Source organism: Urocampus carinirostris, chromosome 10 (genome assembly GCF_059441175.1).
Source record: "Urocampus carinirostris isolate Australia breed hairy pipefish chromosome 10, RoL_Ucar_1.0, whole genome shotgun sequence".
In the NCBI taxonomy this organism is placed as follows: domain Eukaryota; kingdom Metazoa; phylum Chordata; class Actinopteri; order Syngnathiformes; family Syngnathidae; genus Urocampus; species Urocampus carinirostris.
Window position 1 is genome coordinate 10,525,417 of NC_142358.1, and position 20,699 is coordinate 10,546,115.

At 40.9% G+C, this 20,699-nt stretch overlaps 1 protein-coding gene across 2 annotated transcripts in view; it reads left to right on the top strand.

Annotated features, from left to right (window-relative positions):
- The window catches only part of fat3a (FAT atypical cadherin 3a), a 228,471-nt gene that overhangs the window by 133,414 nt on the left and 74,358 nt on the right, over positions 1-20,699 (top strand). For both annotated transcript variants that reach the window (XM_088346268.1, XM_088346269.1), the window contains exons 4-5: positions 17,540-17,601; positions 19,296-19,610. In XM_088346268.1, coding sequence (XP_088202394.1) covers positions 17,540-17,601; positions 19,296-19,610 — 377 coding nt within the window. The remainder of the gene's footprint in view (positions 1-17,539; positions 17,602-19,295; positions 19,611-20,699) is intronic.

The following is a 20,699-nucleotide window of genomic DNA, read 5'->3' on the forward strand; positions in this document are numbered from 1 at the left end:
ACCGCGAAGCTCTGAAGCTGCGAACGTCGAACCGCGAAGTAGCGAGGTCCCACTGTAACTAAAACGTAATTGCTGTTGCAGAAATAGATGAGCTGTCATGTAACTTGACAATGAACTGATTGTACTTCTATTTGCCATCATTGGGTCTCATCTCCTTTTTATTCATTCATGTTTTGCAATAGTTGTCCTACATCAGCACAGTCAGTGATGTGAAACTTTTAAATTGAAATAAAAAACAGCAGGAAAGCCCTATTTTGGCCCAGCAGAGGTCAAATTCATTATTTTATTATTATTTGACGGATTTTAGACATGCACCAAATAAAAATAGACTCCCGCAACACTGTGCAGGATCTCTGGTTATGCGTTGCAAAATTCAATGCAGGGAAAGATGCATCATACGTGCATTTTACACCTTACATGAATTGCTGGCATACTAACCTGGGAAACTCCACTTGTAATCAGTTTCTGACCTAACGCCTCCCCGGACGCCCAGGGTGTGCATGTTTTACGTCGGCGTACAATTTACAAAATGTCTCCGCCTGGGTGGCAAAACGAAATATTTTTTTTTCAAATCGAACGCTGGCTTTATTCCGATTTTGAAATCTTCGTTCGGTTTGGAAATTTCGGAATTTCTGTTAGTTTGGCAATTTACATACTCAGAAGCCTGCACCGAGCGTTATAAGGTTGCGCATTTGCATATCATTTTCCAAAGTAGACGCACAGAGAACACAAGAAAAATGGATAAGTGGTTAGGAATCAAACCAAAACCTCAGCCCCAGAAGAAATATTCAAAAGAAGCTGACAAAATTGATAACGCTACGAAACGTACATTAAAAGCATCGTGGAAAGAGGAGTTTACGTGGCTTGTAGCAGACGAAGCAACGCAAAAATTGCATGAATGAAGGTGAGTAAATACAGGTACATAGTGATGGCAGATGCAAAACAGTAATGTCATATACATGCAATGAATGTTATAAGTAGATTTATAATAAACTTAATTTTAAAGCGTTGTTCTGTTATATATTCAGATTATCAATCCTTAAAACTTTGCAACAATTGATTTTTTTTGCGATTAGTCGCCTTATTGTGTTTCAAGTTGTGAAAAATGGGGCGGGCAACTTTATGGCTGTGCAGGCAACTGGTGTCCGGTAACTTTTTGTCATGAGTTTCAGACACTGTTGTAATACCAACTTGATAAATACTTATTTTTTGTATGCAAAATATTGCAATACCCAAACAGGGGAGAGAAAAAAATGCTAAACAATAGTTTATTCACTGCTTGACAATAAAGGCAAAAAATTATTTACTGCTGGATTTATTCACGCAGCATTAAAGCAAATGCAATGTAATATAATCCTAATCACTTTGAATTAGGGATGCGTTGTAATTAACCGATAATTGGTCACTTTGGGCAATGCTATGCTATTCAACCATACGGCACTACTTGTTGGACAGATTTATGCATTTACATTCCTTGTTATAATATTTTGATTCACTTTAGAGGAGCACAACTGGTTGTGTCCCCCCTTTATTTCTCAGTAGTTTCCCTGAGGGAACAGAGGGCTGGCACTGCGTAGTTAGTGATCTTTGAGCGCGTACCGCGCTGTTGTGATTGTATGGTGAGTTTTGTTTTGGTGTGTATTGTGCTTAAACGCTAATTTAATTAAGATTGACAAATGACAGCTACGGCTGCAGTCTGCTAATGAGTATACTGTACTAGATATTTATAAAAGGTTCCAGAAATATTTAGTGTATCTATTTATTATGTTCTGTATTGCATTGACATCACTGCCAAAACATTGGTTAATATAAAATCTATTGAAAGTATTGATTTATTGAATGATAAAGTAAAGCTCTAATTTCAAAATTGCTATATATGTAACGGGTGTAATAATAACTTTTATTTTATTGAAATTCCTGCTAAAATATGTGTATAGTTTTTGGTAAATGTCCTGCAATGCTGAGTCCAACAGTGCCATCTGCTGGTATGGGGTGGGGTTTGGTTTTGGCCTCTAACATGTGACCAGGAGGCGGGGTTTTGTCAGTTTAACCAGAGTACTACAAAGAGATCAAAGAGATCAAACCCAGCAGAAAAAGCTAATGTTGTGACTCATCCATTTGCAGAAACTGTAATAATAAAAACCTCATCATCCAGTCCAGCGTGAATGTGGATCTTTGGTGGGACACGTACAACGCGGTTACATTGGTGCCGTGACCCGTGACTTCTATCAAGCTCTCCGAACCGAGGACTGTCCTACCTGCCACATCATTTCATAAAGCCATCAGCTCACAGTATTTAAAACTGCTATACAGTGACGTGTTACGCAGGCGATTTTGACTTATTTACATCTTTGAAACATGTTTACTCAGAGCACAAGTGACGTTTCTGAGGGTGTAGCTGATCAGATGACAAATATTATTCAGGAGATAGGACATAAATTGGCTGATAGCATATTCACAAATATACAGTCACGTAATATAGTAGCACCTAACGCTGCTGCCACACAAGATGAAGCAAACAGATTGAGTCAGGTGGTAACGCAGAGAAAGGTTAAGGAACCGCCGTCATTTATTGGGGATGGCTCAGACTCAATAACAATACATGAGTGGGAAGATCTAATGAGGACATTTATAAAAAGGAGTGATGTGAGACTTGAAGAGCAAGCAGAGGAAATCCTTATACATTTGAGAGGAAAAGCTAAAGATGTAGTTAGGTTTAGCATTAGAAACAGTAATATAGACGTCTATACCCGCCCTGACATGATTTATAGTCTTCTCAGGAAATACTTTAGCTGTACCAAGTACTCTGCTGTCCCTTTAGCTGACTTTTATTCAACTTTGCCCAAAGACCAGGAAGACCCCTATGACTACTGGCTGAGACTAAACAGAGCAGCTGACCTTGCCTCTGAGTGCTTGAGTGAGCAGGGCAAAACATTTGACAACCCTGAAATAGAGGTTACTCGCATGTTTATTCGGAACTGCCCATGCAAGGAACTGGCACTCACTTACAGATCAAAAACCATCGAAAAGTGGTCAGCATGTGAGGTACTAGAGGTGCTGAATGAATACCACGCTGAGAAGAGCTACAAAGCAGATTCCCTACAACAACCTGCGAATAGAGCGGAAATTGCCGTACACAAAGCTGAGGTGAACCATGGTCCAACCCTCGTGCACGAGCCACCTCAGACTTCGAGCCCACAGTATGTCTCTCTAACGGACGTTATTAGTATGTTGGAGAAAGTTCTGATACGTGTTACTTCGAACCAGTTTCAAGAGAGAGGGGGAGCTCCAACCAGGCGACCTGGAGCCAGAATAAATGGTTTCACTGCCAAGCCATGTATCATTTGCAAAGAAGTCGAACACAGTGCTCTCTCTCATTGCCGAGACAAAAACCTTTGCTTTCACTGCCATGCCCCAGGGCATTCTCGACGTGATTGTCCAGTGACGAAAGTTGTCCCGCTGCCTCAGGGAAACTAACTGATCTGCGCTTAGGGGAGAACAGTGCAGATCAACTGAGTAAACCTCCCACCACTAATGTGAAGCCTGACATGCAAGACAATAAATCAATTTATGAGTTGTATAGCAACAAGATACCTCCATCGAAGAAGCTGATCTTTCAGGGGTTTCAGAGAATAGCGGAGACTGACGAACTGTTTTACACACCTGTACTTGTGCAAGAAGGCCCCACTTTCAGAGCGCTGTTGGACAGCGGGTCGATGGCTTGTACAGTAAGTGAGGACACGGCTAAGTCCCTCCTGCAGCAATTCCCTGATATGATGAGTTACACGGCCGATGATTATGTCATTGTAGGCTGCGGTGGACACCAAGTTTCTCCCAGAGATATGTACGACATTCACGTCACAGTTTACGGGTGCCAAATGATAATACCAGTAATGGTTGTGCCAGGCCAGACCGAACAGATGATCCTTGGCAGCAATGCCATCAAATATATTTTGACTCAATTGAAAAGTACTGATGGCTACTGGAGATTAGTTTCCACTCCTGACAACGGTCTGTCCGATAACCACAGTCAATTCCTGTCAATGCTTTCTAACACAGAGAGATGGAGAGGTGACTGCATTCCAGACAAAGTAGGGACAGTAAAAATCAAGAGTTGCGTGACGCTGAATCCACGGACCGAGTACGTTATTTGGGGCAAGTTATCTGAGTTGGCCGGGACGTCTGTGGGCAGCACAGTGGTCGTTGAGCCAACCCAATCAAAGGCTGCGCCCAGACAAGTCCTTGTCGGACGAGTTGTTACTCCACTCTGGGGAGATGGATGGGTGCCTGTTAAAGTCTTTAATCCCACTGACAGAGTTGTGGTGCTGAGAAGAAACAGGAAAATTGCAGATGTGTCTCCTTGTATCGCAGCGGAAGACCTGCCCAATGCAGAGGAGGTCAAGTGCAACGTGCAGAGTGTACAGAGCAAAGAGGTCCGACCCAGGTCAGAAGAGGACATGATGCGTGCATTGGAAGCTCTGGGACTGCAAGACATTGACCTGAAGTCATGTGAGGTTTCGCTGCAGTGTAAAGACAAGCTCCTTCATATCATTGAACAATTCGAGTCAATCTTTTCTCGCCATAAGATGGACTGTGGAGAGGCCAAAGAGTTTGTACATCGTATCCACCTTGTTGATGATAAGCCGTTCCGTCTACCCTACAGACGTATACCACCAAGTCAGTATGAAAAACTGAGGACGACTCTGAACGAGATGGAAGAGAAAGGAATTATTCAGAAGTCGACTAGCGACTATGCATCTGCGCTTGTTCTCATATGGAAGCGGAATGGAGAACTAAGGGTATGTACTGATTTCAGAAGGCTTAATGCAAGAACCATAAAGGATGCCTACCCACTACCGCATCAAGCTGATGCTTTGGCCGCACTTGGGGGAAATGCCTTTTTCTCCACAATGGATCTGACGTCAGGCTACTACAATGTCCCCTTGCACCCTGACGACAAAAAGTACACGGCATTCTCCTCACCATTCGGCCTTCACGAGTACAACCGGCTCCCTCAGGGACTTTGCAACAGCCCAGCAACATTTATGAGGATGATGATGTCAATATTTGGTGATCAGAATTTCATGAGCCTATTATGTTACCTCGACGATCTGATGGTGTTTGCCCCCACAGAGGAAGTTGCACTCCAACGCCTGCAGATGGTGTTTACTCGCCTTAAGGAACACAACCTCAAGCTCGCACCCAAAAAGTGTTTTTTCCTCAGACGGACTGTGAAATTTCTTGGGCATGTCATCAGTGAGGATGGAATTCGGACTGACCCCGAGAAAGTGAGAGCGATAAATGACGTACAAGTCACTGATCTAATGGAGTCGGATGGCAAGACGCCATGCCCTAGTAAAATCAGATCTTTTCTAGGCATGGTGATGTATTTCCAAAGCTTCATTGAAGCATGTTCTGCGAAGGCAAAACCTCTGTTCAGGCTCACATCTGAATCTGGTGACAAGCATAAGCGCAAGAGAGCCCGCAAGAAAGGTCAAGTGAAGCTGACGCCTGCAGATTGGTCCGATGCATGCCAGAACGCCTTTGAAACACTGAAGCACGACCTTGTGACAGGTGTCACTCTGGCCCACCCAGATTTTGATGCGCCGTTTATTCTGGCTGTCGACGCATCCTTTGATGGGATTGGAGCAGTCCTGTCACAGCTGCCACCTGGTGGAAAAGTAGCCAGACCAGTCGCCTTTGCAAGTAAGACGCTCTCTCGCTCCCAGCTCAACTACCCTGCACACAGGCTCGAATTTCTTGCCTTGAAATGGGCGGTATGTGATAAATTCAGCCATTGGTTGAAAGGAAGACACTTTACCACGTGGACCGACAATAACCCACTTACATACATTTTGACCAAACCAAGACTTGATGCGTGTGAACAGCGGTGGGTAGCGAAGCTAGCTGCATACAATTTTGACCTGAAGTACATTCCTGGACCAAAGAACATCGTAGCCGACGCTCTGAGCCGTGAGCCATTTGTACGGTCATGTGTGGGTCATCGCCTTGTTACCGAGCCCTATACTTCGCTCTTGGACCAAGTCAACAGGGTGAACAACAGTACTGTGCAAGAGGTGTTCAGAGTATCCAACAATTGTCACGCTGTTGTAGACGAGAGTGCTGGGACATCAGACGAGTCAGTAAAAAGGGCTAATCCATCAGGCTCCAATGGTTCTGTGACATCAGAAGAGGTTGCTGCTGTCTTCAGTGCTCAGTCCACTGGTGGCGTGGGTCAAGTGATGGGAACAGACGCCAACTTCAATCTTCTGCAGAAGGGAGATCAGTCAACGGCACTCCCACAGAGTCAGCTTGTTGGTTTACAAGAACAGGACAACACAATAAGCAGGACCATGTACTTTGTGCATAGACACAAGAGACCTACCAGGCGTGAGAGAGCTGTCGAGTCGCCTAGTGTGATGAAACTACTGAAGCATTGGAGCAGACTCACCATACAGAATGGCATGCTCTACAAAATAAGGAAAGATCCTCACATGGCCAAGAAAATCTTCCAGTTTGTGGTGCCTGATTCATTGAAACAGAAAGTCCTTCAAGGTTTACATGACTCAGCAGGTCACCAAGGCCAGAACCGTACTTTGTCTCTGGTGCGGCAACGATTCTTCTGGAATGGCATGGAACGTGATGTTGTGAATTATGTCAAATCCTGTCAGCGCTGTGTAGTAGGGAAAACACCGGAACCACACAACCGTGCACCACTCAAGAACATAGTCACCTCTGAGCCTATGGAGTTGGTCTGTATAGACTTTTGGACTGCTGAGCAAGAGAACAAGTCTGTAGATGTCCTGGTCGTAACTGATCATTTCTCCAAGATGGCGCACGCCTTCCCTTGCAGAAATCAAACCGCCAAACAAGTTGCTCGCCGTCTGTGGCAGGATTTCTTCCTTGTCTATGGTTTCCCACGGCGTATCCACTCTGATCAGGGAGCTAATTTTGAGAGCAAACTGATCAAAGAGCTTCTAGAGATGGCAGGGGTGCAGAAATCCCATACCACTCCGTACCACCCCATGGGAAATGGCATCGCAGAACGATTCAACCGAACATTGGGAGATATGATCAGAACCCTTCCCCCTCAGCCCAAAGCAAAGTGGCCACAAATGCTGCAGCAGCTCACATTCTGCTATAACTGCACAGAGCATGAGACAACAGGGTTTGCACCGTTTTACCTAGTGTTTGGTAGGATCCCTCGTCTCCCTGTCGATGTCATGTTTCAACATGCTAATACCAATGATGCTGTTGTCAGCTACTCTGACTTTGTACGCCATCTGAAGAAAGATCTACATGAAGCTGCTCAGATTGTACAGAGGAATACTCTCAGAGAACAGACTCGTCATGCCAAGCTGTACAACCGTAGGGCCAAAGGATCACCTCTCGTCGTGGGAGACCGGGTGTTGATCGCCAACAGAGGTGTCCCGGGGAAACGCAAAGTTGCAGACAAGTGGGAGTCAACCCCGTATGAAGTCATATCAGTCAAGCCTGATCTCAATGTCTACAGAGTCAAGGATTGTCTGACGGGCAAAGAGAAGGTAGTTCACAGGAATTTGCTGCTCTCTGTTAGCTTCTTGCCCTGTGAGGATGATCTGGCCAGCGAATCTGAACACTCAGAGTCTGACGCTGCTATGCATGGAAGTGATGTATGCCCTGATTTACCTGACGCGGTTGAAGACAGTGATGTCCGTACAGTAAACTGGGTGATACAGGCAGGTGAAGAGCAAGTTCATCCAGAAGTGAAGGATAACTCACTAGACAGCAGATCTGATGCCCAGTCCGACTCTCTCACAGATGATACATCCAGTCGAGGAAGTCAGCACATCCCCGAACAAGATGTTGACCATACTTCAAGTGACAGTACGGAAAGCCCATCACAGTGCTCTGAAAACATGATCCCTTTGGGTATGGGTCTCCCAGACGAGACCCCATTGAACACTGACCATCTGGACGCAGACTCCCCTGATACTGACTGTTTAGACTTGACTGCCCCAGACCTTCAAGCTCAGGTTATTTGTGCTCAACCTAACCGTTATGGTCTTAGGGTCCGCCAGTCCATCAGGCCTCCTAGTCGTCTTATTTGTCAGATGAATGACCATGTGGTAGGTGACAATCATCTGTCCGCAATATCTGCAAGTTCCTAGTTTAAGTTTAGTAGAGATGCACTTTCAGTTTGAGTAACAAAGCTTGAGTAAGAAACAAGAATTGTGCCTATGTGAGCACTTACAACTACAGGAACAATGTTTGATATTTCAGAGATGTAACAGGCATCTTTGAGTCTGTGCTTAGTTAGGAGTTTGCTCGCCTCCTTTCTTTTCACACTCCTTTTTGGGAGAGTTTTAGAACTGACATGCACTTCAGTTTGTTCCTTGTAATACTGTACCAGTTTTCGTGTCCTCTTTTTCATCAGTATTTGCCTTTTTGGCATGTGATTTTTTTTCTTTTTAGTGTAGCACTCCCATATTTAGCAGAATTTCAGGGGGGTGTATGTAACGGGTGTAATAATAACTTTTATTTTATTGAAATTCCTGCTAAAATATGTGTATAGTTTTTGGTAAATGTCCTGCAATGCTGAGTCCAACAGTGCCATCTGCTGGTATGGGGTGGGGTTTGGTTTTGGCTTCTAACATGTGACCAGGAGGCGGGGTTTTGTCAGTTTAACCAGAGTACTACAAAGAGATCAAAGAGATCAAACCCAGCAGAAAAAGCTAATGTTGTGACTCATCCATTTGCAGAAACTGTAATAATAAAAACCTCATCATCCAGTCCAGCGTGAATGTGGATCTTTGGTGGGACACGTACAACGCGGTTACATATATATATAAAATCGATTGAAAGTATTGATTAATTGAATGATAAAGTAAAGCTCTAGTTTCTCCAACAGTACTTATAGGAGACATCTCTCCCCCGAAGCTCTATGATGTCATTGTAATTCTAAACAAAGATATTGACACACATGCCCACAAACGCATACACACCCACGCACGTGTATTCGTTTTATTGTGCAGTTATTGATCGTTCTTTCAGAAAATATTCCAACCTGTTTCTAAGTCTAAACCTCAATTCATATACTGTTTTACAATAAATATCCAAAAACGATATATATGCAAACACCTACACCCCGTTTCAAATGTAAAGTATCTTTAACGACTTCGGATGTTTATGGCTGTGGATGATTCAGTTGCTATCTCCAGAGAGTAGGCTGTTGGATTATCATGTCGTAAAATAATAACATGGCAAACAGCATTGAAGTTTCTCTCAAATACATTGATTTAGCAAGCTTCAAATCTGTATGCGTGGTACTGTCGAATTCAGGTGCCTTTCATCAGAGTTGAATGGGATACAATCTGTTTGAGTTTGACCTAAACAGGATGGGAAGTATGGGAGGAAAAAAAAGACGGATGGATTTTGCTCAGTGGTGCAGTACTGGTTGCTGTAGCTCCTGCAGAAGTCCAGACCAACATTTTTTGCTATTGGAACATTCATTAACCCTCCACTCAAATTATTTCTTATGTCCAAATGGCTGCATTACATTTATGTAATATGAGTACAAGTATGCCGCAAACCTTCTAACTTTGTTTGGGTCATCCTTATCTATACATAATAATGTATATTTCATATCCATATGGAAAATAAGTTGGATTAAATTGGGAAATACAGCCGTGGTAGTATTTTGCGGGTGAATTATACCACAAAGTTCAGCACTAAATAACCGCTTTATATATTCTTTTATAAAAATGAAAAAAATTAATTGGCAACTTGAAAAAGTTGTATAAGCCTTACTGTCACTGTTGCCATGGCGCCCAATTGGCCCCGCCCATGTGGCGCCAGCTGCTTCTCGTTGACAGATTGGCTTCCCTTCTATTCAAGCTCAGTGTTCTCACTCACCATTTGTCAGGCCGTCAAAGAACCTCTGCACCCGCAAGACATGGGTTTTGACTCTATCTGGTTTCCTGCTTGTGTTACCTGTCCGGTATCGTTCCTGTCTATTTTGTCCTGTTTAATATTCATCTTCAGTTTCATTCCCGGTTATTTTGTTCTGTTTAATATCAATTTTCAGTAACTGGTACCGTTCCCACCTAGTTTGTCCTGTTTGATTTCGATCTCCAGTGTCTGGTATCGTTTCCGTCTATCTCGTCCTGCTTGTTATCGGACTCCAGTCTCCACTGCCTGATATCAATCCTGTCTGTCCCGTCCTGTCCGGTATCGACCCCATCTGTCCGATATCTGCTCGTGCTATTGCTATCGATCTCGTCGGCCTCTGGATTCCGGTCATACCACGCCAGACTGCTGCCTTACTTTCAAAATGGCAGTTCCGAAACAATCAGCGATAGTCGTGAACAGCCATTGCATACCGCCCATTTCTGCTTGGAGAAATTCAAACTTGGCTTATTGTGTCAATGGTGGCATTGTGACTGTTTTGCCCGAGTTGCGTGCTTAATTGCTGCTGTTTGAGTGTGGATTTATTGTCTTTTGTGTCGCATGTGTCTTGGTTGGTATAACATTGTCCGGGCTAGCTCCCCTTTTTACGTCAGGGCTGCTGAAGGCTCCTGTTTTGTTTGTTCCTTTTTATCAAATATTTTATTGTTGAATGGGCTAGACCTGCATACATAAATTTCCATGACCATTTCATCATTAAAAACTTATGCTTCCTCTTTGTTGTTCGTTTGTATAATGGTAGCATGATAGGATGAATTGAGAGAGCGAAATCCCCACTGAAAGCCGAGGTACATGAAACGTTGCTTCTCTGAAGACACTGACAAACCACTGGGTCAATAATAGAACAAGGAAGAGCATTTGAAGAAACGACTCGTTATACTTCATGCTCCTTTGAAGATTCAGTAGACAATCGCAATTGAATCCGTATACGTGATGCGCAGAGCTGACATTCACAAAGTGCACCTCATGAATATGGTGATGAATTTTTGCCATGTGAATCAATGTTAACTAATGAGCTGTGTGGAGAAAATTGATGTCATGCATGAAATTTTCAGGTGGACCGTACATCATCTATCCTAAGACAAAAATGCATTAGCATTGTATAGCACTGTATATTATGTATTATATAAAATAATAATATAATAATAATAATAATAATTTCCTTTGTATTGTCATTCTTTGTAACAATTTACACAGAACGAAATGTCGATACACCTGACCCATTGTAGCGAGTCGATGCAGCCGCAGCCAGAGGGCGCCGCCATTATACCAATTGGGTATGTCTCGGTCGAGGCGCGAACCAGCGACCTCCCAGTCTCAAAGCGGGCACACTACCATCTAGGCTACTGAGATGCTGGGATACCATCACTTTCTTCCAATTTGTACTTATTTGTTTGCTAAACTTTCAGTGATGACAAACGGTGTTTAATGCCATTGTTTCAAAAGACTTTTGTCTCGATTTTGTATTCTACTTGCCCTGTTCAGCTTCCGCGCAGCTGGATGCAAAACTCGGACCTCCACTTCTCGGCAAACATTTATATTTATGTTTATCAGTTCATGTAGTCTCCAGCCTAACCGCTGCCTCTCGTGACTCAGAAAGGACAACATACGTTAAAGAACACAGAGTGTTGGGAGCATTACTGCAAAAAGTAATTAGTTATAGGAACAAGTTACTTCATTTAATTCATTTACCCCCAGATTCCTGGCACCAAAAAGTAACCTGTTACTCAGAAAGTAATTAGTTACAAATTACATTATATGCTCTCATAGAAGCCAAACTATTTAAACTGCTTTAAAATAGCCACATAATGTAATAAAATTCATAGAAGAAAATTTATATGCCAACCTGTGGAAGCAGTGGACCATTAACATTTTTGGCTTGTGCAATCTCGAAACCTTACAAACGAACACTTGGCCGAAAAAGTCTCTATCCATTTTTCTCTGGGCTTTAAACCACTCGAAGATCTATTTCTCCACTGTCTTCTTTCATTCAGCCATGGTGATCTATTTTACAAATAAAAAGACCAAAATGTAGCACACGTTTATTGTAAATTCTGTGCTCACGTTCGCCCCATTGATATTCCTTCAGTTTGTTGTTATTGTTTGAGCCGTGCTTGAAGCTGTATAATATTTTTTTATTTTGGGGACAAAAAATAAAGACACACATAAGAATAATTGAATTTTGTCTGCATTTTATTTTTATTTATTCCAAACATAGCATGCAGTAAATAAAAGTGATCAGTTATTGTTCTGTCATTAGAAGCACAATTTTATTGTTTAAGTGGAGCAAAATCAGCTACCGGGCATCCCTACCATACATGGGGGGATTACTGCAATCCTAATTGGAAAAGAAAGTCGGCGGCCTTGTCAAGTCTGGAGTTGGAGCTATCATGAAAAGTGCTGAAAGACCATCTGACAACTCTATAAAACCCAAGATTGATAAGTGCAGTCGGTTCCATTTTGGGAGGGCAGAGGGTCATGCACTGCATTGTCCTGCAAAACTCGATTAGCGCGATCCTTCAGTTCTGCAGGGGTCAGGAAAAGCTTGAAAGCCATTCTGTTTTGTTGTTTTTGTGTGACCCCTTCTATGTTGCTCCAACACACACACCTTATGGAGAGCATCCTTCGGTTTTTAGAGGTTGTGAGGGCTCATTCCAAGTAATCCATCAGTTTGTCTTTGTGGAACACCATCCTAAATTTGCAATAATGCATGAGAGCAAAACTGGGGTCTCAATTTTAGAGTGCAGCTTCTGAATAAATATATTGGCACAGGCGGAGAATATTTTAAGCATTTTACAAACATTCATATTTTCTGTGTATGAAATACTCTGTAAATACTCTGTTCTGGAAATAAAAAATACCATGAGAATGCTTGAATTTTAAGGAAGTCTTTTAATACATTCAAAGAATGTTCTTAAATGCATGAAAAATCTGCTTAAATACGATGCCGACACTGGTCTCTGGTGGCCTCGCTTTGCATTGCATTTCCTCTCTCCTCGTGATTAACGGCAGCTGACATTCGTTTGTACAGCATTGTCCTATAAAGCGTCATTGCTCCCTACAGGCTTCGCCTGAGGGGACAAGTTTATGTTACACCTAAACAGGATGCTATAAAATGTGAATACCATTACATATTACTTACGGACATTTATTTGGTGCCACGCAAACAATCATGTTAGTGTTTCCCACTGTTAAATTGTTATAAGAAGAACTGAAAATGTCAGCTACACTTTTTATTTTTACCCAACATGTTTATGAGGAGAGATTTGTCTCACACGTATTCTTTAAATCGACAAATATATTAGCGATTTACTCAATATGTAAAAATCATATGGCCTGATAAATGCACTCACCAGATTAGAAATTGCATATGTAAATCCCAGATATCTTTGTGGATGTGCAAATTACTTGATTCAGACCGGATTTTTTTCTTTTAATTGAACTGGAGGAATTGTTCTTTAAAAAGTCCTTAAAAGTGCTTGAATCTGTCCATGAAAATGTAAAAATCTGGCTATTAGGGCTATGTATAACAAAAAATATTTTTTTCCTTCAAAAAATTTGGACTTTATCTATTTAATCTAGAAATGAGTAAATACACCCGCTATTTTTAGATTTAGAAAATGTAAATCTATGTGACCATTATTCTGTATATTGTTTTAGTTTTTTCTACTCTCTTTACTGCTCACTAAAACATTTCTGATTGTTTCTAATGTATAGGTATTGTATTTATTGAAATCAATTTAAGATACCATATTTATTAAGTAACATACACACAGGGCGGCCCTGAGTGTAAATGAGCGAGTGAGTTGCATGTCTCTGTACCCTGCGACTGACTGGCATCTGGTTCAGGGTGTCCCCTGCCCACTGCCCGGAGATAGCTGGGATGGGCTCCAGCACCCCCGCGACCATACTGAGGATAAGCGGTGCAGATAATGGATGGATGGAACATACACACAGTCTGACTCTCTTTTTCTCTCTTTTGTTTCTTCTTGTGCTTTTAACAGGAGGGGCCAGCCAAGTACACTGATGTTCAAATACCGCGTTTAAAAAACACTGCTGGTGGAACTCGCTAATATCATTTTACCTGCACACACTGTAATTGTGGTTTCGTTTATGAGTAAATTGGTCCTAATTTGGTCCCTTTCCTGAAAAATTAGCATGGATGTTTCAAAATTGCGCTGGCCACAACAACATTAAACTTTCAAATTATGGCAGGGACCTTAAACTATTTTCCAGCAATCGGCCCGCGGTTCCAAGTTTATTGAGTGCATTTTATTGTCTTTTTAGCAGTTTGAGTTTAGTATCACCGGAAAATCCTCCCTCTACACATGTTATATTGAATGACATTTAGCTTAATGACACATTTCATTCGACTGATTCCCGACGTACGTTTTGTATTCAGCAGCAGACTGAATTATGGATGTCTTTCACGTATAGAAATGTGAAGCTACATTAAAGATTTTGGATGACTTGCTTAGAAGTGAAAAGACACAAATTTTATGTGCGCACAATAAGCTTGCTACTGATTAAAATGAGTGACCTAGTTGTGCTGATGAACACTGACAAGACCTTCGGAGACTCTTGTTACATTGTTTTTTTTCTGAATTGTGGCCAACAGTGAACATCCCTCATTCCAATCAGGGATGGACTGAGTTGTTTGTAAAAAAAAAAAAAAAACTAAAAATAATCATTTATTATTTTTTTAAAGGTAAGACAATTAAAGCCAAAGCACAGGGTTTGTATGGTTGTTTAAAATATTTGAAAATGTTTGAATTTTAATGTTTTGTGTTTGGGTCAAGGGCTTGTAAATGCCTGAAATCCTTCCATCGTTTCTCAACAAGTCTGCTTAAAAATGACAATGATAATACTCTCTTTTGGCTGTGCTTTGCCATTGCATTTCTTTTTGCCTCGTCATAAACGGCAGAGCGCATTAGTTTGTATGGCATTATCCTATGAAGCGTCATTGCTCCCGAAACAAGGCACTATAAAATGTGTAACGTACAATGATTATGTCTCAATTATGGACATGGGAATTGCAACTAATTAACATAGAGTTTGTCCGTGGTACATTCTAATGAAAATAACTTTCTGCAACTGAAAATGTAAGTTACATATTACGGTCATTTTTACGCAACACCTAAAGGGGAGAGATTTATCCAAAAAAACGAATGTATTCACGATTTACTCAAGATCTAAAAAGTATCTGTCTTGATAAATGTACACATATTAAAAATGGTACATGTAAATCTCTGAAAAAAATTGTCGTTCTGCAAGATACACGACTTGCTTCTCTTAATGGTACTAGAGAAATTTTAAAGTCTTTATATTTGGCCATGAAAAAGGTGTATGAACCCTGAAAGAATCACTCCTAAAGAAGGATGTTGGGTTGATAAACAAAAACCCTTTTCATTGATTGTAGCTGTCCTAGCACAGGTAAAAAATCTATTTCTTAAACACAGGTTGTGTCTTGTAATGTCGCAGAGACACAAATGCTGGACACATGTGACGAAAAATTGTAGATGAGATGAAACCCCATTTGTTCAAAATCAAAAATGAGACTAACAACTAAGAGGGGAGAGTGGAACCAGGATTGCCGAAGAGGGGACTCTTGGGGAGAAATTGAGGAGGTGGTCTTGGGGGGGTCTTGAATATTATAATATATATACAGTATCTGGTGAATATCTTGAAGAAAATGACTGGCAAAGAAAGTCATGAAGGGGAGGAGCTTGTTGTCTTGGTGAGGGAATTTCCTGAGCACAGATATAGGACGATTCAACAGCATAGAGTGTGAGACCCAGAGTGTTGATTGTAGAGGGTGACTTATTGTGAGCACCTGGACATGAGAGTGGAGAGGGAGACTAGAAAATGGGGCAATGCTTCCGTATTTAGGAGACGTGGAAGGACTGCAGGTGCCAAACCATGACGTCTTGTTTATGACATTTAGTCTGATTGGCTGATTTAACCATGGAACTTGATTTAAGGATTTTACAGAGCTTTACTGGCTATATGCTTTCTTTAAAAGTCACGATATTGCGTTCAAGGGGTCATCAACATGTCAAGGTTTTTGTGACAAACTTCAACTGGCTTGGCACAGTAGATCCAAAAAAAAAAAATCGACACTTTTAACAGTGCTTGGTTGCACTTTAAATTGTATAAATATGGTCAATATGCTGGCTTTGGATCATGACTTAACATACCTGTGTGGTTTGGGGGGTTTGGAGCTTCTACTTGTGCATTTTGTCGTTTGTAGTGAGACTCAAAAACGAGTCCGTACAAGTCACACATACAAGTTTTCTTGTATATTCAGTCCCGGGTAAAAGTAAATTCTTTTAAAGTAGGAAAAACAATAGGTTCTTGGGACAGAATGGGCACTAATAATTACAATAAAGCACTGATCATGGTAGCCATTCCTTGTTCCTTGTCTGGATTTACATCCAAAACGTTCCCTAAATTTCATCATTGCATTATGTATCAATGTATTTTTGAAACACTTCATTTACTTCTTCTTGTTTACTGCTAGCTTTGATGTTTTTTCTAAACATGAGGTATCTTTAGTTAATGCTGCCCACCTCTCGTATGTTCAATAGAGATTTGTGTTGGGCATACAAAGTAGTGCCCGGAGCTAAAGACTACCAATTCTTTTCCTTTGAGCAGAGTAGCTTCAGCTTTTAGGAGCAATGCTGAAATTAACATATTAGTAATCCCAAAAAAGTCTGATTTCTTTTCCTATTTTACGTACAAGCAAGGTTCCCAAATATGCTGTTGATATTGGTGGTGGTAGAGTCGTCCATGGCAAACACTCTGGTGAGGACCACAAAAAGTTGAAATGGTCAATAGACATACTTGAGTATTACATACTGTCCCTCTGGCAGCTTTCTGAGGCCAGGGCTCAAAAGTGAGACCATGGTGTCTGGCAGCCCAGAAACGTATCATGCCCCTGCAATTGCTTCACGACCAAAGGGGTAAGAACATATGGAAGGTATCGGGCTGACAGCAGCCTTTTTAAGTATCAGTAATTGCGACAGTAGCTCTTTCTAGAGACCCCTCAACCTTAATGCAACGTAATGAAAAAATACATAAATCCAAAACCCATTTCACCCCATTGTATCCAGGATCTTTCGGGCTGGACCTACAGTTCTTGACCATAAGTGACAGTTAGGAACGTAGTTTGGCTGGTAAATCTAGTTTGACCTTTCGCCTAAACTAACCCTATGGAGGGACCTCACTGGAGGGTTCTTAGGGCCAAGTGAGAGGAATGGGATTGGGCCTAAATCTTCTCCTGACGGCCGGTACAGGGTTTGCACGACGGAAGATGCTGCACCGATCAGTCAGTCAATTTCCCGTTCCATTCTACAGTAGTTCTTATAATTGGTCAGAGTAATCACAACCAGGTGTGGATAGTTTGGCCGCAGGTGTGTTAAGTTTCTCATCCGATGTGTACCCACATGGGTTAACTGATGATCCAGATCCTGACACATTGTATAATGATTTTTATGTATTTTTCTTAATCCAAAATCATAATTGGAACATAATTTTACGGGCATCAAATTTAAAAAATAATCTTCCTATTCGTTTCTATTATTTTGTCTTTCAGGTATGATCACAACAACCTCGAGGAAACTGGACCGTGAACAACAAACCGAACATGTTTTAGAGGTGAGGACTTTGGTGTTTAAAATATAATTGGCCCGTTAGTAACTAAAATTACTGCTCTAAAGGCCAGATTGAACTGGAAGATGTAGGTCTCAAACACTTGTTTTGATTCAAATTGAGTAAACACTCCCCTTAAAACAAAATCAAGGTTTGTTATTTTTATAAAAAAAACCAATGTGCTTCAGTTTAAGCCTCCTGAACTTTTGTAGTTTGCTTTAAAAGGGTAAAGTTTTAGAAATGATCCAGTATCGTACAATAATGGAAATAAAATCACAAGTTTTATAAAGATGCTTTACTGGCAAAACCAATTCACACATTGAGATATACCAATCCAATTTCAGCCTGAGTAATATTGGAAAAAGTTTATATTTATTTGTTAGTTTTAAGTGGTTTTGCGAAGTGAAGCCTTGATGCCAAAACTGCAAAAAAGGCTAAACCACATTCATGTAAAAGGATTTTTTCTCCCAAAACATACGGGTTAGCCTGCTGTCCTGACTTGCATTTCACATACTGAAGCAAGTTCCAGTAGAAACTTTGAAAAAGTTTTCATTTTTTTGTAATAAATAATAATTATCCTCACCCCTGTTGTGTCATCCAAAGGAGTAGAAATGGCGAACTGTTCTTTATAAAAGGAACGCAGTTGGTTGACATCGCCTCGTTAATATTTAACCTGCAACTCATACTCTATTTCACAAGCTGCCAAGATTTTAATGAAAACAAATGGCTTCTCCAATCTCATCCCCTTCACATACTCGGCTCTTTCCTCTACGACTCGTTGTGGGTTTCTACAAAGTGGTTTCCATTAGCTCTGTAATAGAACCAGTTTGACGATAGTCGGTCTATGCTGGTTTCATTTAACAATAATGAGAAACTGTATCAATTCAAGTATACCTTGATTAGTGATAGATTGTGCCATGCAGTCTGATTTTCATCAAGACTCTGAGTTAAGTGTGCAGTTATTGGTTCGGGAGAGTATTTTATTCGTGTGTGTGAATGCATCCTACCCTCTTTCCTGAACAATACCCCAAGATACTTGAAGTCCGTATTTTTCATTGATATTTTGTGTCACACAGGAATTCCAGTTGCTTTACTTTAAAGTTGGTTAGTATAAAAATGTTCAAAGTTGAAATCAGTTAAAAGTTCACTGGATTTAGAAAAAAATGCTATTATAATGTAGTAAAATAATACATTTTAAAAAATGGTATTTGTTTTTTGCACAATATTATATTATTATTTCTAAGGGTCTTTTTCCCCTTTTTTCTAAAGTTTTCTTGCCTTTTTCCCATTTTTTCATGCTTCTGTATTTGTTTAATTAGTCTTTTGATTGTTATTTTGACTTTTTTTCTTGCTTTTTCCTCTTTTATTTTTTTTCTTTTTGGGGGTATTTCTAGCATTTTAATAATTTTTTTCTAGCTTTTTCCTTTTTTCTTATTTCCTGTTTTTCTTGGTTTATTTTTATTCTAAAAATCGTGCTGTGTTAACGTAATTCAAGACAAGTAAAAAAAGAAAAAGAAAGAAAAGTAACTCTTTGGGCATGGGTTAAATAAAAAAATGAGCATGACATTTCCAAGGATTAAGTATCAGATCTGTATCAATCAGTAAAACCCTGTTTTAACTTGAATCAGCTCAATAGCAATATTCCCATCTCGCCCAGTCCTACTTGAAAATGAGGTGACTCATTCTATTCCACCATTCAGGTCGTGGTGTCAGATGGTGGGCCCAGTCCTAGGCAGAGTACAGCATGGGTGATGGTCCAGGTCCTAGATGAAAACGACAACAAGCCAACCTTTGCGGAGAAAGTCTACCAGGTTAAACTACCTGAAAGGGAGCGGAAGAAGAAGGGGGAGTCTATCTACCGGGTCTTTGCCTATGACCGAGACGACGGCCCCAACAGTGACCTTTCCTACAGCATTGTGGATGGCAACGAAGATGGGAAATTTTTCATTGATCCCAAGACGGCAATGGTGTCATCCCGCAAGGCTTTCAGTGCTGGGAGCTACGATATCATGACAGTAAGTTCATGATAGATTTTTAGTTTAGTAGATAATCAAAAGTAGTGAAGACATAATTACATTTTAAACCAGCTCGGAGAATAAGGGAAAGAGAACTTAAGATAAGAAATAACAACCTGTTCTATAAACCGTCCCTTGAGTCCTTTCTTTTTGTCAAATCTCTGTGGTTACAAAAGCACATCCTCCCTAAAGTTTGTCATCACTGTCATAAAATTTATTTTTTTACTCAAATTATTCTCATCTCATCTCATTAGCCGTACCGCTTATCCTCATTAGGGTCGCGGGGGGGGGGCTGGAGCCCATCTCAGCCATCTACGGGCAGTGGGCAGGGGACACCCTGAACTGGTTGCCAGCCAATCGCAGGGCACACAGGGACAGACAACTCATTCGCTCATTCACACCTAGGGACAATTTGGACCGGCCAATTCACCTGAAATGCATGTTTTTGGAACGCGGGAGGAAACCGGAGTGCCCGGAGGAAACCCACGCAAGCACGGGGAGAACATACAAACTCCGCACAGGAAGTCTGGAGCTGGATTTGAACCCACGACGGGTTCCCATGACATGAACTGTGCCGCACAAGCGCTAACCACTGCGCCGCCGTGCTGCCACAGTGCATAATAGTTAAAATAAAAAACAACAGTGAGGTATCTGAGTAAAAAGGCCATTCATTCTCCTTTGTAGGTGTCCAACATTAAAACAGAATAAACTTATCAGTACAACAACAGTATTATGTTGTTTCAAACAGTGGTTCTCAACCTGTTTTTAAAGCAATGTACCCATTGTAAAATACATTGTTTTACCCAAGTATCGTAACCAGTGCAAAGAGTTTTAGCTTAAGGATAATAAAAAAATATATATATCACGATTTTTAGAAAACTATTCGATTCAATAAACTCAGTAATTCTTGCCATGGTCTACTTTCATCAAGATTAACTCTTTGGAAACAAAAATCGGTTAAAACGTACTGTGATAACAAAAACAATACAATTTCAATATGTCAATATAACAGGATAATGTGTATTTTGAGACCACAAAATAATGCTTTATGGTGTAGTGAAGGGGTAGACAAACTTTTAGAGTCGCGGG